Below are 27,897 nucleotides of genomic sequence, written 5' to 3' on the forward strand. Positions count from 1 at the left end.
ATGAGGTACAAATATAAGGAGTTCAGTGAGTGGATAATATGGAGATGACTAGATTCACCATGTTTTGCTTAGAAGCCTTCCAAAAGCATCTGTTTGTAATCTTGAAGACAAAGTGTTGGACTAAATGGCTCTTTGTTCGGAACCTGCAGCATCCTTGTTTCACATGGTTTCACCATGATCTGCTATAATCACAAATTTAAAGCACAGGATACACTGGTAGTTCTGCAAGGCAATCGCGTCAACCTTCTGCTGTTGGGCTGAAGCTGGCTGGATTGAGTGGCAGGAAGCCTTTGCTCAATCCAAATTATACCTCTACCAGCCTAGGGCAAAGGGTGTTTAGACTGCAGTTCAGATGTACACAATTCTGCATAGTATCAGAACTTCACTATGGGTGTCACTTTGAGATATCAAGGAACATGTGAGAATTTACAATTCCAGGTAGAAGAAGGAATGACTGCTCAACTCTCAGAAAGAGGCTCTCCAACATTTTTCTTACATATTCCATCTTATGCTAACAAATCATATACAAAATAGTTTATAAAGAAACAATCCTGCCCTTGAGACTGATTCTATTTATTTAAAAGACACATTCACCTACCAAAACTGACCATGACCATTACTCATCTATCACTGATTAAGGGTGTGATTCTATGCTCACTTACTCTTTGTATAGGGTAGAACTGTAAGCTATTAAAAAACTGAAACCCTAGTTTAAACACTTGAAATCTCACTCACTCATTTCCATGTATTCTGGAGTAAGACCAGCAAAAGGCTCCAGATTATAGTCTACTTCATAGCGTTGTTTTTTCTTCAAATATTCCTCGTGGTCTCCAGGACGCCGTCGTTTCGATTTCAAGTATCTTATGAATTTTTTCATTTTTCTAAGACGAAACATTAAAAACAACTCTTTTAAAAGTCTCAGTAGTTTTGTAAGAGCAAAAGGCCAAAAAAACCAACCAAACAAAAATTTGTGAATTTGCTGATTATGAAATTAGTTATATGGGGACTGTGGAGGGGAACGAAAGGGTCCCTCAGATGTGCACAAGACTTTCCACGAGAGCCTTCTGAGGCTTTTGTGCTTCATCTCCCAGTCTACAGTTGCAACAAGGGCTCTTCCTGAAGTTTATTTGACCTTCAGAGATGCCTTGTCTGAGAGGCACATTGGAAGGGTAGGCCTCAGAAGCCTTACTGTAAGTAGGGCTACTCCTTGGATTCAGTCTAAATATTTGCAAGGCATCTGAAAAAGTAAATGGGATGAGGTCAATACACTTTCTCACACTAGTCCCTAAGGATGGCAAAGACTGGTGTTATTAATAAGCTATTTTGTAAGAACTAGGCCTTCATTTCTTTCAGTATTTAGGATTATTTTCAGCTTCTGCTACTACCTGTTAACAAACAAATTTAGTTTAATTTGTTTTCACTGTAGATTCAGAATTCTTTTTTATTGTCCAAGTTCTGTTGCATACCACTCTAGGAACCATATGATTGAAAAGCAAAATAATAAATATTGAAAATGGTATAATAAAGCAAATGCATGTTATTTTATAGTATGTAGCATAGCTGTCTTCTTGCCTTTTGGACAAACCAAAAAACAACATAGCATTTCTACTTTCAAGTTGATATGCTAGCATTTTACAGCAGATGGTCTCAGTCCTTGGCTACTTACGGGATGCCAATTTCGAAAAGATTGTTCTGAATCAGCTGTTTGCCCAACATAATAATGCTAAGTTGTATACACAATTCCATTAGGCAACCACCAGGAGCACACTAAAGGAGAAATAGAGATACATAGATTAGGGGGATCTAGGTAACGTAACACAGGCTTATATCAAGACTTTGGTTCCTTCTCCTTGTGCCTCTTACTGCCTCTTAAACTCTGTTCCTGAAAGCTGGAGGACCCTCTGGAACAGTGTGAGAAGTGGCTGCAGGGGGTGGAGGTAAAATCAGTGAAAACTGCTTTCTCCCCACTTCTGTAAGTGGGGTCCCTCTACTGGATCAAAAGCCTTCTGTGGAAAGATGTTGCCCTTCTGTGTGCAGATGGTTAAATTTGTATCCACACCATCTTTTTTTTTCTCGATCAGAAATAAGCATGCACAAAATGAACTGCCGTTACCTCTTCCATGCGAAAAGAATGAAAAATGTAGACATAATCTCCTGGGCGCCCAACGAATCTAGGAAAATTCAGAAACAATTATTCTTTTGTTCTGCCTATTTTAGAGGAACAAAACATCTCCCACACATCCAGATAGAATCTTTGGGAGGAATTCAGTGTGATGGTATGTCAATCGTTCTCTTGGGGCAAGAATTTCAGCATTGTTTGTCTGTTTGTTTATAGATTGTTCTTTAATAATAATCATCCTTCTCTATCCTCTGTTCTGAGGGGTTCTCTTGCCCTATCCCAGAGCCATTTTCGGGTGTGTGGGGAGCACGCAGGAGCAGAAGACAGTGGGGGGGCGGGGCAGGGGGGTAAGCACCATTGCACAAGTGGATATTTTTGAATGGGCTTCCACCAGTGGGACTTATTAGTTGAATCCAGTTATATAAGCTGCAGGGCATGGGCTCCTATTCCTCATTGAGTAGGGGTCCTGATATAAATGGGTGAATTTATCAATTTTTGTTTCTCTCAGTTTTTCACTTTTGTAAGCTTGAGTTTGGTTCTTCACATTTCTGCATCAATTTGTGATTTTCTGTAGAGTCATGGAAATTAATCAGCATTTTGTTGCAATTTTCTGATAATATACACATTTTTGCAAATACAGTCAAACCTTGTTCTGTGTGTGCCTCCGCTTGTGTCTTCTTCAGCGAATGTCTGCAGCAAACCCGGAAGTACGGGAACAGGCTACTTCCAGGTTCGCCGCTCGCAGATAAGTGCTAAATCACGCATGCGCAGAAGCGCTAAATCATGGCGCTTCGGCGTGCGTCATTTTCGGCTTGCGGATGGGCCTCTGGAACAGATCCCGTCCACAAAATGAGGTTTGACTGTAAAATTTGCTTAAAAACAATGCATTTTTCTGTTATTTTCAGTACTATATGCAATTCTACACACATATTACACTAATATATGCGTTTTTGTGCATATTATTGGCAGGCTCCCCTGGATCTCTCGGTCCCAGTAACCTTTCCATTCCCATGCCTGGGTCCTGACTTTATCTCAACAAATGTTCAGAGTCAGCCTAGATAACTATTAAATATTTAATTAATTTCTCCTGCTACTCACTGGTTCTTGTATAAGGTCTCAAGAGTCAGCTTGAAGTAGTAGTTACAACACTTGAAGTTAAACATTTAATTCACCTTATGCAACTTACTGGTCCTTGAAAAAGGTATTGAATTCACTGCTTGTATAACTCACCGGCCCTTGAAGAAAGCCACATAGAAAATAGGCGTGTAGGCATTGACAAATTTCAAAAGGAAGGCCTTGAAGATAAGACGTTCTTCAAAACTCTTGTCTGTTTTTGGAACCTCTGTGTAAATAAGATTAATGTAAGAGTGCTTGAAAAAAGCATTCAAATAGCTAAATTTTAGAGCCTGCTAAGATTTAAGATTTTGGAAGATTTTGATCTGTTTAGTTGTTGTTTTTTTTAAAAAGAAAGGGTACATCCCAATGGTCCTGTCTGTATGGTGATGGTGGAACTAGAAAACTTCCAGCTTCCAGCAACCCTCTCCATGTCTGGAGCTGCATGCATTGTCATGCCTAGGTATGGACTACATTCATTGGAAACATCAGCCTGGTCTGATCACAAGAAATGTAACTCAGGGAAAATTCTGTGTTTGATGAAACCCTAAGAAGTTCATGCTCAGCAATAACTGGACACCTCATTTTTCCAGGTCTTGATTTATTGTCCCTATGAAGAAAGCAATGACTGTAAATGAAGATGAATTACGTTACTCAGCTTCTGAAAATGGTTTGGTTCTCCATAGCAAGTGAAGAGGCTCTTGATTAATCTAAGTCCATTTCCTCATTTTATAATCAAACCAATGTTAGTTGCTGAAAGAAGTTCATGTAATAATACCAAGTGATTATTTTATATATATCATTGGCTAGACATGCTTTGTTCTTGGCTGTGTGGCCAAAGTGAAATAATTGTGCTTTTTTAAGACAGGCCATTTAAAGAAACTGTAGCTTTAAGTCAAAATAACTTTTAAGATTTATACCTACCAATCTGGGTCAGCCATCTGGCTATGCAGCCGTATACTTCATCCAAGATTATTATCACCACCAGATTAATAATCACTGCAGTTGCTGTGACAGTTACTCTAACATTAGACCGGCCACCAGGAGTGGAGCTGATGGCTAAAGCTGCTGCAGTGGAGATTCGGTATATTATGACTCCAAAAACAATGGCAAATGTCAGTCCAATCTGGAAAGACAAAAGTAGTATGTCGTAAGAATATGCAGATGTCAGTAAAAATGTCTAGATGTCAGTAATTGTTAAAAGGGTGGCCAGATCTGGATTGAAAGGAAATGTTTAACAGTGAAACGTACTAGAGGAATGGTTCTGTCCTAGAGCCCAATTCATATATCATATTTGTCCTTTGTGTGTCTATGCTGTAGCATTTTTTCAGGTTGCCACCACTGTAAAAATAGCAGTGGCAATATTCAGCTCTCATGTAAAGGAACCAGCTCACACAGGTGTACATATATAGCAGCACTGCCTTGCTGCAACCCTAGTTGTGGGCCATGCTTTGTCAGTGGTGCAGGTAGTGTGAACCAGTCCGTGGTTTTAAAGAAAATTGCTGCTCCTAACTGAGATTATCGAGGCCATTTCTGAATGCTACTGTATCACTTTTCTCAGAAGGTGGTGTAATTCAATCAACAATGAACCTAAAGGCCATGTAAACTATAGGGGAATTCTGAACTGCCAAGGAAATAACTAAATCATGGCTGAGAAGCATGTCCACAGTTACACTACATGATAAACTGTGGAATAGAAAGAACAGCAAGCATATACAGCTCCACTGAAGGTGACCAATAATTAACTGAAAGGCTTTGAAATTTCATAGATTGGGGGTGGGGGAGGTATTGGTCTATGTGTGCGTGTGTGGAATTTGTTTCAATCCTCTTCAAATGTTTATTTGTAAAAAATAACGCAGGAGTTCAGGTAGCATATGGCTGGCCATTGCAAGGACAGAATGCTGGACCACAGAGGTCTTCAGTATGATCCTGCAGAACTCTTCTTATGTTCTCATAATGGGGATGATACAGTAGTCACGAGTATCAACTATAAAATCACAGTATATGAACTGAAAAAAACTGACTAATGAAAGTGCATCCCAAAAAATTGACTTGAGAGAAGTCAGCAAGAAGCTTGGTCCTTCTCCAATGTTACAGAAGCTTTGCTCACCCTTTGAAAAATCTTGCATTACACTTAACCGTAAACATTTACTAGGTAATACTTACCATGAAAATGATGCTCACAAAATTTGTGAAGTATGCTGGAAAACGATCTTTCCACGTCAGTTTTTCTTTTTCAGTCTATGGCATGAAAGAAAACAAAATGACCCTGCGATGTAATATAGCCACATATACTGTAGCGGCGAAAGCATTTTCTTTTTAATTTGTGCCGGTCATCCAAACTTTGATGTGTAGGAAAGCAATCAAATGCATAACTTGATAGTAGTGCAAAGACACAGGAATGGAAGTAAACATTTTAGGAGGCAAATGTCAGAACAGTGTGGAGTCAATTCAGTTAACTACAACTATATAAAGGGGTCAGTATATCACAATATTTATTTCAAATTGAGCTAGTTTGTTTATCAGTGTTATGAGGCCAAGCAATTTTATTTTATTTTTTACAAAAACACAGATTTTTAGGGATTGTCAAAGCACATTTATCTCTGTCTCTATTTTAGTCTATTTTATATTGGCCACTATGAAACCCCCCCCCCCTTCAGAACATTGCTATGTGTTTATAACAATGCAGAAAAGTTAAGGTACTTTGTGAAAGTTCCATCACTCACGAAAATCCATTGTTTGTGGGAAAAGATGAATGTGATGCTAAATAAGTTGATTAAAGAATGCAAACGAGGAGTATGCTCATTTGGCTTGTCTTTTTTGTTCCAAGTCAGAGGAACAGGAGCTACTTTCCTGAATATGGTAAAATTTAGGAAACTGGTACTGAGGCAAGCATATGGAACAATATACAGATATACTGCACATGATCTCAAGGGCAAGACAGCATGAACTGGGCCAACATGAAACATGATGTGTGTGTGGATATGTTTGCCAAGAAAAATATGGTCAATAACATGGTCAGCGATGTGGAATCTCAGTGCCATGGTGCCTTGATACTTGTCAAACCAGTCTTGCCTGCATTAGTTTACAGCTGCTCAGTCTCAACCAAGATATGCTGTAGTTCCTTTAAAAGCCCCATAGCAGAAGGACAGAATGAAACCACTGCAACTCCCATCCTATCCATCCACTGGCTCCCTTCTTCCATCCTTTTGTTTATTTTATTTATTAAAAGTATTCATGAATTGCCTTTTCTGCCCCCAAGGCAATATACAACAACTAGAAACAACACAGATTTTTTTTTAAAAAAAACACCAATTAACAAAACAAAACCAGAATGTGGGATTGAAAACCCATCAAGAGCCAGGAGGAACAAAATAGCTAGGCAAAGCTAGGGACAACCTTGTGGCCCCCCTAGGGAAGGCGTTCCACAAGCCAGATGCTGCTATATAGAAGAGTTTCTGTCCTGGGCCTTTTCACCTGGGAGCCTAGTTGTTGCCCCCTACATTTGGCAAGGAAGAAAGGTGACAAAAAGAAACAGAATGGGAAGCAGAGTGGCAGCACCTTCTCCTGACGTTACAGGGCTTTAAAGGTTTGGGCAACATCTTTGGGTTCAGATATAGTAACATTAATATCTGATCGTATATTGTTTATTTTCATGGTCTGCTGAGTGATCACTGTTGTATTTCAACACACTGTGTCATGGAGATTATTTGATTTTTTAAAGCCTGAAAACAGGGAATGATGTGTTAATATTGCGATGTCATATATAATTACAGAAGGCCACTTCAAGAACAACAAGCATTTAATGTCACATGCATGTCACACGCATGCTGTCTGAGGAAAAACAAACAGCCGCAGGCAACTCTGCCAAGCATCTGGCACGTGCAGAAGTGCCACACCAGTCAATATGTAAGGATTAACCATGCAGTGCCATTCCAAACAAAGAGGAAAACCAGTCCCAACAAGAGTGCTGAAGAAGGGGGCAGGGGGAGGGGGGAAAATACGTATATGTGTATATTAGACAATAAACAGACAAAGTTTGGAAAACAAATCAATTGGTGTTTTCTATAGTTATTCATAGTTCAGAAAGTTTCCACAAATTTGAATGAAATGTACCAATTTCACCCCAGCCATGACTCTCTTAACTCTTTGTCGCCATTTGTTGGCTGCCTCTTCCGGCAATTGCGGGCCCTTCTGATGGCATTTGAAGGAAACAGAAAAGGGTCATGCAATATGGTTGTTACAAAGCATTGACTCATATAGGCAAATAAATCAATACCCTCAGCAAAATATGGACACGCTACAGCTTAAAAACAAATAGAAGCTGCCTTTACTTGTTATGGGCCAATGCTATGTCTTCTGAAATGAAGTAAATTACTATAAGGAAGAAAGTACAAAATAAAACCACAGGAAAATGACCAGTGTTATCTAGTAAAACAACAACAACAAAAACAACAATGCAAAGGATAAAAACTGATCTGTATTATTTTAAGGTGTCACAATATGTGTCAGACAAGAGTCTGATCTCCTTCATAATGAAAGTTATCAGCAAAATCCCACAATATTTTGCAGTGGGATGACTAGAGTCGTTTAACTAACCAATGACCTGGAGTCAGGAATGAGTAGTGAGTTTGCAGATAGAATGAACTTTTTCAGAATGGTGGAACCCAAAGGAGATTGTGGAGAAACCAAGAAGGATCTACCTGCAAGGTCTTCGCTTTATTAGTTCATTTTTGAGATAGGGTGACTGGAATGGAATACAGTATTTCAATCATGTTCACACCATAGATGTACATTAAGAACATTGGCAGTTCCTGCCCCCACATCCATGTTAACTACAATTTAATTCCCCCTCACCACCACCACCAATGTTGCATACTGAATAAAAGTTTTCATCGAGCTATTCATCATAAACTGTAAATTTCTTGCTTGGCTAGTCGTACCAGTCTATCTCCCATTAGTACATAAAAATTACTTTCGCTCTTGTTCCAATTTGCATCACTGCATACATACTTACAATGAAATTTAGCTGCCAATTTGTGGCCCACTAGCCTAAGCAGTTTGGTGTTGTTTGCAAACTTGAGCAGTTTACTCCTCTCTGCTGTTGAACCATATGGTTAAAAATTTATAACACCTGTCCTCTTTATTCCATGCCCGCTAACTTTTATTCCCTCCATATGAACCAACTCAGACCCTGTGATCATCTTCCAAGGCCCTTCACTGTGTGCCTCCTCCGTGAGAGGACTGGAGGGTGGCAACCTAAGAAAGGGGCCTTTTCTGTGGTGGCGACTGCTTGTGGGATGCTCTCCCCAGGGAAGCTTGCCTGGCACCTTTGTTATCTTCAGGTGCCAGGCAAAAATAGTCTTCTTCTCTCAGGCCTCTGGCTAATTAAACAATCTATGGCCTTTTAAACTGTGGGCTGGGGGTATTGTTTTTGTCTGGTACTATGGTATGTATTTTTGTGTTTTTATATTGTAAACCTTGTGAGCCTCAGATGGAGGGTGGTATAGAAATTTAATAAATAATAACAACAACTTTACACAGGAGCATTTGGTGAGGGAGTTCTCTGGCTCTCACAAATTCTGTAGTAGTTGATTTTTATTTTAATTTTAGTGCCAGATCTACACCTTTACAGACCACTACATAACATGTGGCACTTAGAAATCTGTATCAGTGAAAGTGCGTCAAATGTCTATTCTTCTTCTAGAAAACCAGGACTGTAGTTGTTGTACGGGAGTTTGGTTACAAAGGAGCTTGGAGATGTTAGAAAGGGGAAACACTTAAAATATAAAATTAAGGACTTGAAAATTAGGTAAATCATTCCATAAACCAGTTTGGGTTTCTGCCCCCCTGGTTTTAAACTAGGATCATGCTGAAATTAATGGAACTAAACTGTTTTAAACCCATGGTGAATTAGAATGTGAAGTACATGCTTATGTTCTGATCCTGAAGTGACAAATATCTGCAATGGTATACACAGAGCACTGATATATAATGGCCTCACAGATGGGCCATACTCATACCAATCCATGATAAAACCTTACTGTCAAAATATTACATGTATAGACACAAATGTAATTGGTTCAGTCGCAGCAGAAGTGCCTTCATGTTTAAGCAAATAATCCCCAAAGTTGACCTCAACCTACTTCAACTTCACCCAGTTCTACAGCAAGTAATATTTATGTCTGGCAATGGTTGTTTCCAGTGCAGCACAATTCCAGTGTTGATGAGGCTGCTTCACTAGTCTATCTTCACAGGACATCAGGGCAATGCCATACAGCAAGATGAGTGTTCCTTTTCTGGAGCAGTGGCTCAAATAACTGAGCCTCGCAAGCATTAATGAAACTGAAAACCCCCACAAATTAAGGTGCCGATTCTGGTATTACAGTCCAGACACATGATAACCCATTCACAACACCCGTCCAACATATGTAAATCTATTGAAAATGGCATCTCATGTAGACTCGAACCTGGAAAATGAAGAAAGTCAATGGGAAATGAAGCAAGAGAAAATAATTACTAAATAGAAATGGTCAGGGAGGGGGAAGTTTGTGGCTTCCTTGGAAATAACTGGACTGGGGTGGGAGGGAGAGAAAATGGTGATTAACCAGATGCAGATCCACTAGGCAACTATACAGTGCAAACTGCCCAGGTGCGTTTGGGTCATTTCACACATTATACAGAGGTAAGCTTGGATTTGGCACGGAGTGTATATTCAACAGACAGCTGCAGCCAATCACGGCTTTCTTACACGTGTCCCTGTACAATACATCCTTCGCTCTAGTCACAGTCTGTTTTTCTGTGCCCTTAAGTACCTAGCTATGGAGGAGGCTGCCCACTGTATTCCTACATGTAGTCAATTTTCTTCTAATAATAGATTTAAGGCAGGGTCCCCTGGAGTGAGCTCGTCAAGAAAAAGCAATTCTTATTCTTTTACATTCTAAAAGTAGATCTTTTAAAGTATACCTCCGATTTTCATTCTGGGGGAAAAGACCCAGTTATCAGAACTTTGGGAAACACCAATATAGTGCGTTCAATTCTGTGCACATATATTAATACTATTTTCACAGGCTTCTGTAATTGTTCTGCCTGCTATTCTATTCATGGACCATGATTTAGGTGTGAGAACGTGCACAGAATAAGGCTGCATGCGCTCTAAGGAATTATTGTAATCTTAAAACAATTCCTATGGTCACTATGCCTGTGATGAACCCACATCTATACTAACCCTAGAGAGCTCAGATTATTTTCTTGCAACAACAGCCGTCTAAACATTGTCAGACCCCAACTCTCACCAGCACCAGCCAGCATGGCCAATAGTCAGGGGTGATGGGAGGTGTAGTCCCACAACATTTAGAACAGGCATAGGCAAACTCCGGCCCTCCAGATGTTTGAGACTACAATTCCAATCATCCCTGATCACTGGTCCTGTTAGCTAGGGATGATGGGAATTGTAGTCCCAAACATCTGGAGGGCTGGAGTTTGCTTATGCCTGATCTAGAAGGTCACAGGTTCTCCCTGTTTGTGTAGCTACCCTCTCTTGCTCTCCTGTCCTTCCTCTCTCTTTTTGGGTGTCCATCTCTATCTGTCTTTCTTTATATGTGTAGTTAAAGAATGGTAATGGAGGTGGAGAGTTGCTGTTTGTTACTGTATGTCATTGTAAATGGGGAAACCTTAACTACGAATAAAAAAAGTAGCTACATTGTTAGCTTACCTCTTTATTTTTGGATTCTTTCCTTAGTGATTTTTCTAACACTTTAGCTTCATATTCAGCCCTGGGGTGATCCTGCAAATAAGTCAATAGGCTAGTGAGCCATGAAACCCATTTTCTACCCATTCAAATGTTCAAGAACAAAAACAAATAAAGGTTCCAGTGTAATTTAATTTTAAAAAAATTAAATGTTAATCTTATTTGAAAAATAGAATGTTAAGATTTAATTTAAAATGCTTGCTCATGTCATTGCTCTCTGTTGGTGTGCCATTGTAGCTAAAGACCTTAAGCTATAATCTGCAATGCTGCTGGCTCAGCTGATGTCCTTGCCTTGATGGTGACACTGCTGCTGCGAGATTGGCTGCTCTCCTCTCTCATATGACACAGCAGCTGCATCACACAGTTAGGGATGGGACAGAGGCAGGATTATGGCCAGCAGCAATGCAAATCAAGTACAACCCTGCAACAATTTCACTAGCAGCAAATGGTTTATATTGCATAATGTGCTGATTTGCAGCCTTGCAATTCATTTTAAACTGGAACCTTTCATTTCAGTCATTGCACAGAGGCCATTTGTAAGACTGTTCATCTGAGCTGATGTTACCATAAATGACCCAAGAAGGGGCTGGGACAGCAATAAGGTGGTTTGAGTTTAAGCATTCAGTTCATGGACACCTGAGATGCTCTTTCTTATCAGTTAAGCTGATCGGTCTTGCCAAAAGAATGCATTTCAGATTTGCCAAACACACTGGAAAAAGATGTGGAAAATAATCAGAAGTTGAAGGAATGAGACAGCCAAAAGATTCAGAAAGTGCCTTAAAAATGCATTAGATGGATATGGGAATGGATATGAAAAAGTCCCAACAGGGATATATATATATATACAGTATAGGAAGAAAGAATCATTGCAGTGGAAGGAAATCAGATGCTAGGAAAAAAGAATGAGGTGAGATCAGAAGGCATCTTTCACCACTCCACAGATCAAAAAGGTAGAGAAATTTCAAAAAAAATAAATAAAAATAAAAATAAATCCAAACCTTGACTGCCTCCTTCAGGAAACCATAAAAAACACAAACAAACATAAAAATTAAAATTACTTCACTGTTGCACAATTCTGCACTGGATACAATTGTTTTTATTCATGTGAATGTGGCTGAAGGAATCAGAAGAGACATGGCTGCATCTTTGGGGAAACTGTCTTCTTTTGTATTTATATTAATGTTATATTGGTAGCATGAAAGGAAACATATTATTGCATCAAGATGAATGAGTTTAAGTAACATGGTGGTATACAGTCTGGATGGTGACATATGATTAAACCCTCAATGGAATAAACAACAACTACAGGAAAGAACAGTTGTGCGCTGGAGTTTCAGCCAGTGTTCATTTCAATGGGATGAGAAGCTCCTGGGGATTTTGTCTCACACTATTTAACCTCTTCAGTCTTCAGCAGGATTTAAATGCATGCTCAAGAGCTTGGCTCATAGGGCTGAATTAGTGGGACTGGAGTGTGTTAAGTGAAAAGTAAAATACATTCTATTAACAGCAGTTATCTCAGGTCACAGGCTGTTACCATTGCAGAGAACACTGAACATAACCCTGAAAGATATTTGCCACTAGAAGGATACAGTTAATCCTTTCCACTTTCATGTAAGCTAACAACAAGGTACCAAAAATAAAAGAACAGTTGTCTTATGGTATCCATAAAAACATCCTCCCATTGTTATCCAATAGGTTACGTCTCAATCCTAGGTATGCATGTGGGGTTCATGTTAGCCCAGTGACACGTTTGCAAGCAAACAACAGGATCAGGGCCTTAGAACACTTTGATGTCACTTAAGACCTTTCAACCCAATGGTCAAAAAAGTATTAAGGCTGTAATTTATATTTATTCATTTCAATATGTATCACCTTTGACATTGAGTGTAGAGGGTTGATAAATACCAGCTGACAGGGTAATCCCTGTCACGTTTGGGTGTCGGCTGGGTGTACATGTAGACATCTGCAGGAAGCAGATGACCCACCCTAAATTCCGTTATCCCAGCCCTAAATTAATGATTACACTAAAGTGAATATTTAGTTTGATAGACAAAATTGTGCCTCTGATTAACTGTACAGCGTTTTAAACATTTTAATGTAGGCACTGCAGTTGGCAAACATCATCTTAAAAGAGGTTTTCCTTGTGCTCTCTCACAAAAGAGGAAATGTCTCTTCTAAGATGATGCCTAGGATGACACACATATACACAACCTAAAAACAAAGTACTGTATGCATTTGCTTCAGAACTATCGTTTTTATTCAAATGCAGATTCAGTTGGTTTACTCAGCTCAGATTTGTTTAACTGTAAAGTAAGCCCTCAACTTACGCAGGGGTTCTGGTTCTGGGGATCACACCTAAAGATGAAATTTCATATTTTATTTTATTTATATATTTTTGTTTGCCAAGTGCATAAAGCTGAACGTGCACAAGTTAAATGCTCATTGTGGGTTTGCTGGATACTATGCTATGTTATGCCAAAACTAGCTGTGATTTATGGTAGTAAAAGATCCTCACAACAGTTCAATGGAAACTTGTCTGCTCATCAGAGTTTTAAAATATGAGAGATATGAACTCTAACCCTGGAGAGGTAGAGAACACAGTGCAAAAATAAATTTAAAAAAGAAAGTGGAGGGATAGGAAAATTGCAAAATGGGAATGTTTGTTGGAGAGAAGAGAGTAGCCTCAGGGTAAATGATTAAGTAGCCTCTCCTTAATCACACCCGTTCTACTCCTGACTTCAATGACCCGGTTTTGGTTAAAATATTTGGTGTGGTTCTAATCTAACTCTGAGTGTGAGCAAAACTCACCAACTGAACCTTCCAAAAATAAATTTGAGGGAAGTTGTGGCAAGTCAGAAAAAAAGAAAGCCTTTAGATTCACGAGCCTTTCCTAACTGCAAGAGGCAGTGATTGAGACATCCAAACAGAAACCACAGAAGTTCTCTTCAGCCATTCAGCCTGAACAGGCAATGGCAAAAACAATGACCAATTTTCTTGCAATAATAAGGCAGGTAATAAGAGGGAGGCTTCTAAGTACTCGGCCCTCCAGCTGTTTTGGGACTACAACTCCCATGATCCCTAGCTAACAGGACCAGTGGTCAGGGATGATGGGAATTGTAGTCCCAAAACATCTGGAGGGCTGAGTTTGCTTGTGCCTGGTCAAGCTGAATGTGCTCTGAAACTCCCTTCAGACACGCTAAATGAGCAAATGGTGGGAGTGAAGGAGTGGGGCAGGACATGCAGGGGTGTATGTGAGAGGGCTGAAGTGCATGCCTCAAGCTCCCTATACACATTTTGCTCTTGTTTAGGCTACTAAACACCTCAAAAATTTATGCAACTCTGTCTTGAACCTAGTTTAGTGTAGTAACTTCATCCACTGTGGCCCAGTTTGCATGTCACAGCAAACACAGGTAAATGTTGGTCGTGAGCATACTTTTCTTAGGCGCTTATGTCCTTCCCGTTTGCATACTGAGGAAAAAAATCATGATTCCTAGCTTAGCTTTATGTAGGAACAAGGGACCATGGTTTGTTTTATTCCAGCAAACCCTGATTAGTAAGCTACAGAAAGTGGTTTGTTAGGAGTAAAATGAACAATCCCTGGTTCAAATCCCAAAATTAGGGGTTATGGTTTGTTTCCTTTCAGCGTGACCTAGATCGTAGGGTTCATCGTGACATGCCATTGAAACCAGTAACACACTCAATTCTAATTTGGAAGCTCAGAAGTTATTTTATAAATAGAAGCTCACAACTAACACCGAAAAGCTACTTGATTTCCTTATAAAACTTTTAAAGCAGTATTTTAAGCAGTATTTATTCACTTTTTGAAAATGGAACTGTAAGGGATGGATTATACAAACACTGGATTGATTTACAAACTATTTCTAGGGAAATTTACATTTCAGGGGAAAAATTGAAAAAACTAAACATTAAAACATAACAAAAGGAAAACAGCAGAAAAACACTCTTTCAAAACAATCAACATTTTCCTTTTTGCAGTTCTTAAATTATGTCAGTGCTCTCTAATATTGTCTACATAATTTGCTGTCTTGAATTATTTTACCTTTCAATCAATGTTTGATATGCTGAATACAAGCTATAGTTTAAAAATCTAGGCTCACACAGAAAAGACAACTGAAGTACTTGCCACCCTGCATTTAGGAGAGAATTATTCTCAAAACAGAGCAAATCACACAATTTTTTCTTACACTCCCCCTCCCGTTCTCCTTCATGGGTGTGCTCACTTAATATGTTTCCTGTATCAAGGGAGTCATTTGCAAGCTATATATGTTTTAATGCCCACAACACTAGGCGTGACCTTCATTTTATAGTTCTAACGTTATGCTTCCATGGTAACAAGACATGCTACCGTACTACCACACCCTTCCCAAACTTAGAAATAGTATATGTGCAGGATTTTCCTTTCCAATGGGTCAACAACTAAAAATGAAAGACCATTTGGCAGATGTAACAACCAATGAAATAGCACATAACAAAATTAACTTACTTCCTCTTCTTCAAACCCAGTCAGATCCCATCTGTAGTTCAGACGCATCTGTTTTCTCTTCCAGTGTTCCATGAATGTAGCAGCTGGGTGGTTAAAAGAAAAAAAATACTTAAGAAGAGCAGGCTAATTCTACCACTTGCTATTTGTTATGGTTTCCATTAACAAAACCAGAGATGGTTACATATGCTATACAGCACACTACTTTCTTTCCTCTCCAAATAAATTAAAACATTTCTTTCAAAGCCCAAAGTAGAATGGAAGACCCTACTGCAGGCATGGCCAAACCTGGCCCTCCTGCTGTTTTGGGACTACAATTCCCATCATCCCCAGCTAACAGGACCAGCAGCCAGGGATAATGGGAACTGTAGTCCCAAAAACTGCTGGAGGGCCAAGTTTGGTCATGCCTGCCCTACTGCCTTTAAGACTGATGATTGTAAATAATTGTAATTGATTTGATAACATTGGGTTACTAGTAAGTCTAAACACGAGAGGACACTTAATGCTGTTTTTGCAATTTTCATTTACAAATATTGTAGGAATAAAACAAAATAAAAGTTGCCTTGACTTTATTTACAAATATATAAGCAGTACATAAGATGAGGCACTCCTAAAAGGCAGAAGATTCACTATGGCATACCAGATCCCCAGACAAATGTCTCAGCTCCCATTAAGCCTTCAGCCAACTTACCACTCTTTTTCCTTTTGCCAATTCCACAGAATCTGCCTTCCTCTCCCCATGGCTGTGTATGTGTGTTTCACCTGTCTCAAACTCTGATGGGGATCTCATTTAAACACAGGTGTTCCCAATTATTCTTGAGCAATTAGCATCCATGGAGGCTCAAGCAAGTATTCTGGGCTATTAACCCACAATTTTCAAGAGGGGTTTAATATTCAAGCTGTACAAAGGGTGAGGATGGCTCAAAATTGAAATGCCCCCACTTGCAACCAAAGCTGTGGTCCATTTTGTTTGTCAACCCAGACCCATGTTTCCCAAATCTGGATTCATGCTTGAAATGGGTCACAGAGCCCCTCTTCTCTCCTATGCCAGTTCTCCCTTCATAGGCAAAGGGATGGGGAGACTTCAAGGAATCTAGCTCACTAATAGGCAGGTTGACTGATTGACTGGTTAACTCAGGCATAGGCAAACTCAGCCCTCCAGATGTTTTGGGACTACAACTCCCACCATCCCTAGCTAACAGGACCAGTGGTCAGGGATGATGGGAATTGTAGTCCCAAAACATCTGGAGGGCCGAGTTTGCCTACGCCTGGGTTAACTCTAGAATTTGACACAGTGCTTGTGAGAATGCTCAGAAACTTATAAACCTTTATACACTTCTAAGCATTTCAATTAAAGCATCATTTCTTGTGAGAACAATGTTGGGGAATGGAAGAACCTGCTCTCTGACACCTGAGATGTGTATTTTTGGAACCTACCTCACTTTTGTGATAGTAATTTGTTTTAAACTGTTTGGCATGTTATATTTTAAATTGTTGTAACCTGTCTTGGGACCTTAGGGTGAAGGGTGGGTAAATAGTAGGAGCAATAAATTATTTATTACACACACACACACACACACACCACCACCATTTATCAAAAGATCTCAGGGAGGTGTGCAACTTTAGAAACACATTACATTATATTCCCTTGCTGCCACCTTCTGAACCTCTCTGGGAGTGGAGACATAGAGAAGGGCCTCAGATGACAAGTGCATGGTCTGGGTTAGTTTGTATGAGGAGGCAGTCTTTAAGGTATTGAGGCCCTGAGCCGTGTAAGGCTTTATAGGTCAACACCAGCACTTCGAATTGGAAACTGATCAGCAGCCAGTGCAGTTATGCCAGGTTTGGTGTTATACGCTCAAACCGTCTTGTTCTGGTGAGCAATCTGGCCATTGCATTCTGCACCAGCTGAAGTTTCTGAATTGTCTTCAGAGGCAGCCCTGCGTATAACGCATTGCAGTAATTCAATCTAGAGGTTGTTGGAGCGTAGGCCATAGAAGTTAGGCTTTCCCTGTCCAGATAGGGGCATAGCTGGGCCACCAACCGAAGCTGGCAGAAGGCACTCCACACCACTGAGGCCACTTGGGCCTCAAGTGACAATGGCGATCCAGGAGCACCCCCAAGCTATGTACCTGTTCCCTCAGGGGGAGTGTAACCTCCTCAAGAGCAGGCAATCTTCTACCCATCAGGCCTAGGGAACCACCTAGTACCAGTGCCTCAGTCTTATCTGGATTGAGCTTCAGTTTATTGGCTCTCATCCATTACTGAAGCAAGGCAACAGTCCAGCACATCCACTGCCACACCTGCAGATGTAAAGGAGAAATAGAGCTGTGTGTCACCAGTGTACTGCTGACAACACACACCAAAAGGCTGGATGACTCCTTGCCTCAAACTCCTTGGAGGAAAGGCAAGATATAAATATATAAGACATACATACATGAATTGGAGCACCCACCTCTTGCAGGTTAGCCCCTAGCTTCATGAAAATAAGACTGTAGGGGCAATCTATTATCTGGGTTTCCCCCCTATTCTTTGAAAATATTAATAAAACCTTGAATTTTTGTTAAGCATTTGCAATGAGTGATCACAGGGGAAACCTTCCCGATAAAGTAATTGTCAGCCCGAAGCTGCAATAATATGTTTGGGGCTGCTGGAACCTCTGCATCAATCCTCAATTCCATTACTTGCAAATTTCAGCAGCAGCACTATTTGGGACTTATGCAGATTTCCTTAAGGTGAAATCATCTTAAATCCAAGCACTTCAGCTTAACTGGACAAATGACTTACAAGAAAATATGTAAAGAAGGAAATGTAAAGCAGTAATTGCGCTGGAACCTAGAGTGTGGCTATAATTTCATTTTCAATGGGGATGCTACTATAAAGGAGGGGCATAGCGACAACTCTTAAGCTGCAGCAAACACAGCTTGTGTACATCAATCTATGTGCCACTGAGGTTGGGGAAGGCCCTGGGGACATGGATTTGAATACTGGGAACAGACCAGCACAACACAGTAAATAAGTAATTGTGAAAGAAGTAAGAGTGCTGAGAAAGCCTAACCCCAGGGGAATTGCTCCGAAGTGACTGCTAACAGATGTGATCAACAAGCTGTACTGAGATCCCAGTAAAACCCTGGAGAAAAGGAAAATGGGAGGAACTAGGCAAGGTCTCCACGTATCTTAATTACGCAGCAACAATGGGAATCTGCCAACATATTTTAATCATGTTTTATTCCGTTCTGTTAATCTGTTCTGTATCTCCTGTGCATAAATCTTAGAAACTCATTGCACACTGACATCATAATTATATATAATAAAAAGTATAATCCTTAAAATGGTGCTTTTGGCTTTCTGTAGCTTGTTGATAGCTTTTTGGGGGATGCTTGGTATACTTGCTGAATGGTACATGCATATAAAGTGAGAATTATGGATAATGAAAGACTTCTCTCCCCCACCCCCCTTTGCTACCAGGAATCCCTCTTTTACAGCGTTAGCTTACAAAGCCATAAAGGAACTGTATCACTCTCTAACATGCAGATATGCTAGGTCCAAGGAGATGATCAGGATGTGTCTTTACTGCGTGGTGTGGACCATGCAGTAAAACATTTTTTTTAAACCCTACTCTCCAAACCACTGGTTGTGCATGCATTTTTGTCATAATGTCATGCAACCTTGGTCTCAGAGAACAGAGCACAGCCACAAACCATCAGGCTGCCACTTGAAACCATAGCTCAGTGGGAGAGAACGCGCTTGAGTGCAGAATGTCCCCAAGTACGCTCCCTGCACAGCTTCAGCTCAAAGCAGACTCATGGGGAAAATGGGAGCCTCCACCTTAGACCGTGCAGAGCTGCTGCAAGTCAGAATGGATAGTACTAGACTAGAGACCTAGAGAGACATACATACCCTTTGAAAAATAAGATAAAATCTTGCCCTGTACCAAGTAGCTCAAAATGACACACACGTTTCCCTTCCATTTTATACTTGTGAGGTTGGTCTCTTCAAGGTGGATGTGGAAGGCTTGCATTTGTCACAGTGATAGCAACATAATTTTTTGAAAGGCTTTAGAGAGCAAATATCAGAGAGGAAGTGTGGGGCAATAACAAGGACTAGGATTTTCATTACTAGATTACAAACTGCAATTTAGTCTGTTAGCTACTGAGCTTGACATTCTATTCATATATACTCACTAAAAATCTGACTTCCCTTTGCACTAGCTTACAATGCTTAGCTTGCAGCTGAACCACCATGGTTAAAATGACATAAAACACAGAAAACTATTTGGGTCCTCTTTTATGCAAGAGCAACTTTTCACACAAAGTTGACTGCAACAGTACTTTGACATGAGACCTGTGCACACGTTGCTACTTTGCTGTGCACACGTTGGGGGGGGGGGGGGCGGAAGCGAGGCCAAAATTTGATGACCCCCAACCTTCATGCTGCCTTCCCAAAGCCAGTTAAGCAAGTTGCAAGGTTCTGGCAGGGACCCAGAGTGCACCCACCTCCTTCCCAAAGCTGGGAAAGTGCTAACTAGGCTTTGGGAAGGAAAAATGGTGGACTATAGGACCGTATCAGAGCCCCTCACGTCTCCTTTCCAAAACCCTGAGCCTTGCTTACTCTCAGGCCACATGTTGGACTGCCCTGTGCTAGAAATAGCCAACTTAGCAATGCAGTGTGTGTATGGGTATGTACATACAGACTTCCCAATGTAACCAATGGCAAAAAAATTAAACACAAAGCTGAACAATCCGTCTCTGTAAAAATAAAATAATAAAAAACAAAATGAAGAAGCTCCAAAACTATAACATATAAATAAAAAACATATAAATAAAAAAATTCCAACTAAGACCAACTAAGTTTGTTATTGGTATGAGCTTTCGTATGCATGCACACTTCTTCATAGTGATTTTGAGATACTGCTCTCCACTGTCACAGGAGAAGGAGAGAAGGGTCAAAGTGATGCCTGGCCATATAATTCATGCCAAGCCACATAAAATTTGATAGCATAGTCTCTTCTTTCCCTAAACAAACAAAAATAACAGCAGGAAATATTTTTAGCACTTACGGTTGTGGAGAAAAGTAGCATAACACGAGATCAAAATCTGCTTTAAAAACAGAAAATGTACCGGGGTTGTCCCTACAAGCATCCCTGCAACCCAGGATTCCAGAATGCTCTCTGGCCTAAGCCTAGACTAGTCCACCACAGGGCTTAGAGACAATTCTGGAAGGTGGAACACCAGTTTGTATGCAAGTGTGGACATGGAAAGTACTCTAAAATAAGAATCTTTATTTAATAACCATAGACTCAGCCCAGTTTCTTCTTGAATTCAACAGCTGCAGCTGATGGGATTTCAAACCGACAACAACATGGGGGGGGGGGGGGGGCTAATGTTTTCCCACTCTGGTCTATAGGATTGTTTTGACTAATAGACTAGGCAATGGCCACTTCTGATTAGAGGAGTGCTGTTTTCAGTGTATCATATATTCTGAGTATCTGGAGACTAGACTGAGGGACTTGCAAATGTATTGGAAAGGGAGGGAAAGGTGAAAGGGAGAGAATGGATATTTGATTGCCTGGATGAAGGGATAAGACTATTTAAAGACACGACATTCTGCTTTGGCTTATATATCACATTTCTCAATACATGTAATGTGACAAGCCACTCTACATGATAACAAATCATCGATCTCTGTGGCATAGGTTGTTTTGCTCAGATTCATCTTCCTTCCTTTTTGGCTTCCCTCTTGCTGACTGCAGTATAAAATTAAATCTAAACTCAATCAGTCCATATTTCAGCTTGCCATTATCACACAGACACCCCTTACCACCCCACTCCTATTAAGTAAAATATACAGTTGTGTGTGTTAGCAGTATAAAAAAAATGATGATTTAGTCAAAAGGGGTGGTGGTGGTGGTGGTGGAAGAAGCCAGGTCCTGAACTCTCACAGAGGTAACTTGACTGAAAAGCATTTTAATAGGAAAAAAATTGATTCCCTGTACAGCTGAACAAATGGAAACTTGAACTGTATTTCTCATATCAAATGGCATAATACATGTCATCAATAATGAAAAAGTTTTCTACGTGGCAGGCAATTATCTTAATTTAAAAACAAACACAAGCACCATACTACAATTTCAGGCAGGGTAAGAATAATTGCTGCAAATTCTGTTGTCTAAGCTGCTGTACTTTACTCTCCATATATCTAATATTTGAAAGTGGGGCAACAGGGTGCAGACATCTTAGACAAGTGCCTTCTTGCAAGCGTACGCAGCAACAAGTGTTTGACACTTTTAACGTGCATTTATAATGGATTTCTACTGGACCATCTGCTCCTCCTGCTGCTGCTACATACGTGTTCTTCAATATTCCTACATTATTGACTCCACACTGGCTTTCCTTGAGTCCTCCCGGGCCACTGTTTCCATTTCCATAATCCACTCCCCTTTTTCAGCAGTGGAAATCAGTTGCATTATCATGTCTTGCCACCATCCCACTTTTTCTACAGCTACAGCTCATCAGCCCAGACCAGGTGATCTGGGGTCCTAACCAGGTGTGTGTGCTGGGGGTGGGGTGGGCGGGAATCTGGGTTATGACCACAGCCAATGGATGTGACTCTTACTTTTGTACACAAGTCTATATTTCGGCCATACAAAAGCCAGAGGTTTTCAGACAAACATCTGTCCATGGTGCATGCAGGCAAGCAGAAGCCATCGTCCAAGAATACAATTTAGCCAGGCAAAAACACACAAGGAAGGGGTGGAGACAGCATTAGCCAAATGGCTAGATACTGTCAGCCAAGACAGGAAAGAATCATGCAAACAAGTGCTAGTGGCCCACATGTCTTTAAGTACTTAGTCTATACCCTCAGGTTGCAACAACTGAAACCCACCCAGGCAATAATGGTGATACAGTTCTATGGGAGCATCTTGCTTATGGACTGCATTCAACACCACCTCCAAATTGGAATAGGTGTAATAGATTTCATTATGTGCAAACATTCATATCACATTATCCCAGGTATGTGCTGCATGTGTGAGAATGCATGTGCAAGATCCCCCATTGCATATTCAGGATCATGTCATGTTATGAAGGCAAATCCTTACTCTTTTTGAATTTTAATAGCTAGATCTCAGGGTTGTTGTTTTTTGCCATTTTACACAATCCGCTTGGTGCATAGCTTTCAATTGCTACAGCAACTCAATACCTGGATCATGGAAGGCTCTTTGCAAAAGTGGGATGCCCCTCAAAAATAAAAGGACACCTTGAGAGGTACAAACAGCATCCTATTGATAACACTAATGCACTTAGCAGCTTGGTCATTATTCAACCGTACTTTGTTAAAGGCCATTTCTATAAGAACCGCCCCCCCAACAATAAATCTTTGCTCCAATGGTCTAATTTGGAAGCCAAGTCTGCAAATAGATTTTGTTGGCATGCTCTGCAATCCCCTTAATGCTATCTATACATGCCATGCAGCAGTTTTATGACAAATGCTTCATTTTATATTCATCCAAGCAGCTTTCTATTTTAACCTTCAGTTCAAAACATAAATATAAGGGTGGCAGTTTTATGGGAGAAGGAAAAAAAGGGGGGATCTACAGATAATTAACTGTTGAATTGTATAAACACTGATTTATCCTCCTGCTTGTTTCCTTCCGCAAGTAAGCAGATTAAAAACCGCAGCCAATGCCCGGGCCAACCAAAGTCATGCAGACATTCTTACCCCACAGAGCCATGAAGACTGAGAAGAAGACAGTTGCTGGGTTGTCAAAGAGATGGCTTGCCCGAGATGTGGCACAAGCGGAGCTCAGCTTCCAATAGCTACAGGTTCTATCGCATAAGGGACACATAGTAATATTGTTCCTCTGGTCACACATCTCCATGCTGTGAGAAAACAAACAGTGCATGTCAGGTAAATACAAACCATTCTTCAAACTTGGTGTTTTCTTGTCCTGCTTCTCCCCTGGTCCCAATCTGTAATTTATACAGATTGTATATTCACCTGACTGACCTGCCAAAAGCTCTTTTCATGAATCCACCTCCTCATTTCAGACTTACCTATGGCTGTTTATACACCATACATTGAAAACATGCACCCCAAATCCTGAGAACTGAAGTTTGCTAAGAGTTCTGGAAGCTATAGCTTTGTACACTTTAAATATATAGTGTATATGCAGCCTATATGACAGTATTAGCTGCATGAAGTTACAGTACAAAAAAAGGAAGAAGGGAAATAGCACTGATTCCTTTATAGAGACTCTGCCCTTAAATGTTTGTCTATTATGCTGGTGTGGCTCTGCTATTGCTGCATTTTGTGATGTCATACTGGTCTAAGTATTTTTGTGCTGGTACAATATTGTATGCTTAGGGCATGAAATGTCTTTCCCGGACACCTAGGAGCCTGCAGAACACCAGTGCCCTAAGACATTCTACTCCATTCTCCTGAAACGCAACTAGTGTTGTTGTAGTTACTGAGCTATACTGGCCCAGTGTCAATGTAAAGTGGCCAATATAATCCAACATGTAGCAACAGTTAAGGAAACTGGGACAGGCCACAGAATTGTGCTCTCCCTCAACTTTTCCTCCGCCCCCTGCATTCTCCTTTTCCTTCCCTTTTCAGCATTAACTACTGCTGCACTGACATTAACCCTGGTTAATACTGGCCAGTGTTTGCTTTTAACCAGAGCTTGAAAGCAGGGTATGAATATGGTCTCCAGACATCAGTTAAAGATAATTGAGGTTAATGTTAACTTTGGCTAGCACAATGCAGATAGAAAGCCATAAGATGGAAGGAAGAAATTCACATTGCGGCTAGGGAGGAAACACCAGCTCTGTAACCTGTTCTCATTCCATTTACGTACATGTTCCATAAATTATTTCTGTACCAGACCATTGCCTATCACTAAATTTCCCTTGGTCTAGGAATTATAGCAAGTAAACAAGTCAAGGCAGTTTAGGCATTTCAATGGAATTTGCCCCAGGTTGACTCCTATCTCCTGGTACCTTCATGGCACAAAGAACTTGTTTAGGCAGGCATTTCTATAGGAGTGAGGAAGACAGGGCAAGGGTGAGCCTTCTCTGGAAACAGACTTCAGAGGAACCCTCACTATGTACAAATGTACGAAGTATACATGGACTCAGAGCTTAATTTGCAGCACAGCTCTCTGAAGACCTGCTTTCAGTGCCATCCCTTAAACATGTGTACGTAACAGAATGCTTTGCAAAACGCATTCCCCATCCCATTAGTCCTCTTCAATCTGCAGAAGGAGAAAAGCATTTCCAGGCTGGTTGAGGTTTTTTTTTGACACCCACTCCCTTCAACTTTTTAGCATACATCCAAGCAGTTTTCAACTTGACCAGCATTTTCTAGGCATGGGGCTGGGCAGTTTTCTCCTTTCCATCTCTTGCGGGGGCGCAATTAGTGCCAGCACCGTCCGTTAAGAGTTTGGGTGTAATCTTCGACACCTCCCTTTCCATGGAGGCGCAGATTGCAGCTATAACAAAGGTGGCATTTTTCCATCTCCGCCAAGCTAAGCAGTTGGCTCCTTACCTCTCCCGCCCTGACCTAGCCACTGTGATCCACGTGACAGTCACCTCCAGACTGGATTATTGTAACTCGCTCTATGTGGGGCTGCCCTTGAGACTGACCCAGAAACTCCAGTGGGTGCAGAATGCTGCAGTGAGACTCCTTACGAGGTCTTCGCTGCGAGATCACATTCACCCGGTGCTATACCAGCTGCACTGGCTCCCGGTGGAGTACAGGATCAGGTTTAAGGTGCTGGTTTTAACCTTTAAAGCTCTATATGGCCTAGAACCCTCGTACCTACGGGACCGCCTCTCCTGGTATGCCCCACAGAGAAACTTACGGTCTTCAAATAAAAACATCTTGAAGGTCCCAGGCCACAGAGAAGTTAGGCTGGCCTCAACTAGAGCCAGGGCTTTTTTGGCTGTGGCTCCGATCTGGTGGAACACTCTGTCACAAGAGACCAGGGCCCTGCGGGACTTGACATCTTTCCGCAGGGCCTGCAAGACAGAGCTGTTCCACCAGGCCTTTGGCCAGGGCACAGCCTGACTCCCTCCCTCGGCAATCTTCACGGAGCTCTGGCCCAATGGTTGCCAGTGGCTTGAATTAATTTTATAATGAATGATTTTAGAATGTTGTTTATGCTGTACTTTTGTACTGTTTTATTGTTGTTAGCCGCCCTGAGCCCGGCTTCGGCTGGGGAGGGCGGGATATAAATAAAATTTATTATTATTATTATTATTATTATTATTATTATTCCCAGGAAAAACCCGCTCTTTAGCTTTAAATCAGAACAAACAGCAATCTACGGAAAATTGGGTTGCTGTTTGTTCTGAGTGAGCACTAGAGAGCAGTTTTCTCTGAGGAAGAGAAGCAGGACAAGAGCAAGTATGGATAAGCTCATAGCCTCTCCAGAACTCCTCCCAATGTGTAACCATTTTTCTTGAACTATGATGCTTAATAATAAAAATGACCATTAGTATCAAACTCATGCTTCAAGGAATATGAGAAGTCATGGGGGAAAGGGTTAAGTGGTGATCTACTATGTATTTTGGTAATTTGTTTGTTTGCTATGCATTTGGACACCTTTTAGAATTCTGGACTGGATTACTTCAGAGAATGACATTTCAGAAGACTCGTTCCAGGGATGCCAGTGCAGATGTTTCTGGACTCCAACTCCTATTATTCCTGACCATTGGCCATTCTTACTGATGGGGTTTGTAGGCCAATAACATCTGGAGAGCATCACATTGGCTATGCCTGGTCTATACTAAGGAAGCTCTTTCCTCCCACATGCCACACTAAGTTCTGAACCCCTTACGTCTAATCTTTGCAGTGATTCCATCAGCCAGATACCACAAGGAAACAAAAATGTTGAGGAAAAACAGACATTTCCCATAAATTAGAACTGCGTCGCAAGTTGCAGCACTTAACTAATATACATTATTAGCATCCTTCTATTTCCTGTACCCTATATTGATCTATTTTCAATTAAAGATCTGAAAGCTTTAAAAAGCAGCCACAGAAAATGTGACTCTTGAGAGATATAAGGCAAGTAAGCTGATATCTTTTTCTTGAATAAGACCTGTTGGTGTCAGAGTATGCAAGCTTTCAAGACTGATGACAGCAAGTTACATATAATGGATCATTAAGTGAAGTTAGTAAAACTCCCATCTTATCAGCTTTGGACCTCATGCAGAACAGTTCTGTATGTATATTCAGAAGTCCCATTGACTTCAATGGAACTTACTCCCAGGTAAATGCGTACAGAGCATTGAAGCCTCATTCTTAGAGAATATCACTGTATATAACAAGCTAAATAAATTAAAAAAAAGTTGTCCAGTAGTGCCTTAGAGCCCAACTAAGTTTGTTCTTGGTATAAGCTAACTAGTGCTTCTAATTTCAGCAGGGTGTAGATATTTCGATACTCAAAATTAATTCATCTCCCATCTATGAAATGGTCAAGCAGTTTCTGTGCATGGAAGCTGAGTACCTATTAGCACTCAATAGTTTTTTGTATATAAGCATCTCTGGATTTGGGGCAGTACTTGCCCCTTATATGTACAAGACTCATCAACAGGCATGAAATAAGCTAACGCTTATACTTCCATCTAATGTTATTTATACATTTATCTTGAGTTCAGCAGTGTTAGCTATGTGCGAGAAGTTAATATACCTGCACAGTTCTTACAGCTGTAATCAGATGATAAACTTATTTCATGCCTGAGCATGACTGAGCAGACTGGACATGGCCTGTGTCATAAGAGGAAATGAGGACGTTTTGAACACGTGGAAGATGGAAACCCACAAATGTGTATGTTACCTTGGTATGTTCTCATCCACTGTTGCACAGCCATACAGGAACACGATAATCCCCACAATGGAAGCTGGAATAAGCATTTGTGTATAAACGCCAAGCCAGGCAAAATACAGTCCAATCTTTTCACCAAAGTACTTTCTGAAATACATTGAAGGGGAAACATTGTGCAATGTTTACTATTTCTTAAATTGTACCATGCTTAAGCTTATGAATCACACAGCAGGGTTGACTTTGAAGGAGAAAATAAGCCCTGTTGATTAGTTGGAATGCATTTCCCCTTGGAGGATTCTTGTCTGCATGCTGCTTGGAACAGATCCAGGACTGGAGGCACCAAGTAAGTCATCCATTCCTGCTTATCAGGCAGCTTTGCTGATCTGTTTCTATAGCTATCTTGGTCACCACAGGCTTGGCGAGGATCTCCTCACACTGGCTCAGTTCAGACACAATGATAAACCATGGTTTATTGTTATGAGGACAATAAGGCATGTCTTCTTTCCCCCCTGCCCCAAGTGCAAGGCAAGGGGATTGGGAGGCTCAGCTTCCACTTAGTGGCAAACCACAGTACACTGTTTCCT

At 40.7% G+C, this 27,897-nt stretch overlaps 1 protein-coding gene across 5 annotated transcripts in view; it reads right to left on the reverse strand.

The window, feature by feature from the left end:
- The window catches only part of ANO1 (anoctamin 1), a 139,863-nt gene that overhangs the window by 15,348 nt on the left and 96,618 nt on the right, over nt 1–27,897 (reverse strand). For 3 of the 5 annotated variants that reach the window (XM_080982961.1, XM_080982960.1, XM_080982962.1), the window contains 11 exons: nt 27,326–27,460; nt 23,203–23,363; nt 15,487–15,569; nt 10,947–11,018; nt 7,349–7,426; nt 5,399–5,473; nt 4,157–4,358; nt 3,350–3,461; nt 2,114–2,171; nt 1,667–1,767; nt 736–881 (listed from right to left, as the gene is read on the reverse strand). In XM_080982961.1, the coding sequence (XP_080839087.1) occupies nt 736–881; nt 1,667–1,767; nt 2,114–2,171; nt 3,350–3,461; nt 4,157–4,358; nt 5,399–5,473; nt 7,349–7,426; nt 10,947–11,018; nt 15,487–15,569; nt 23,203–23,363; nt 27,326–27,460 (1,223 nt within the window). The remainder of the gene's footprint in view (nt 1–735; nt 882–1,666; nt 1,768–2,113; nt 2,172–3,349; nt 3,462–4,156; nt 4,359–5,398; nt 5,474–7,348; nt 7,427–10,946; nt 11,019–15,486; nt 15,570–23,202; nt 23,364–27,325; nt 27,461–27,897) is intronic. The other 2 variants (XM_080982964.1, XM_080982963.1) reach the window with 1 other exon arrangement.

Source organism: Podarcis pityusensis (genome assembly GCF_964106645.2).
Source record: "Podarcis pityusensis genome assembly, chromosome: 1".
Taxonomy (NCBI): domain Eukaryota; kingdom Metazoa; phylum Chordata; class Lepidosauria; order Squamata; family Lacertidae; genus Podarcis; species Podarcis pityusensis.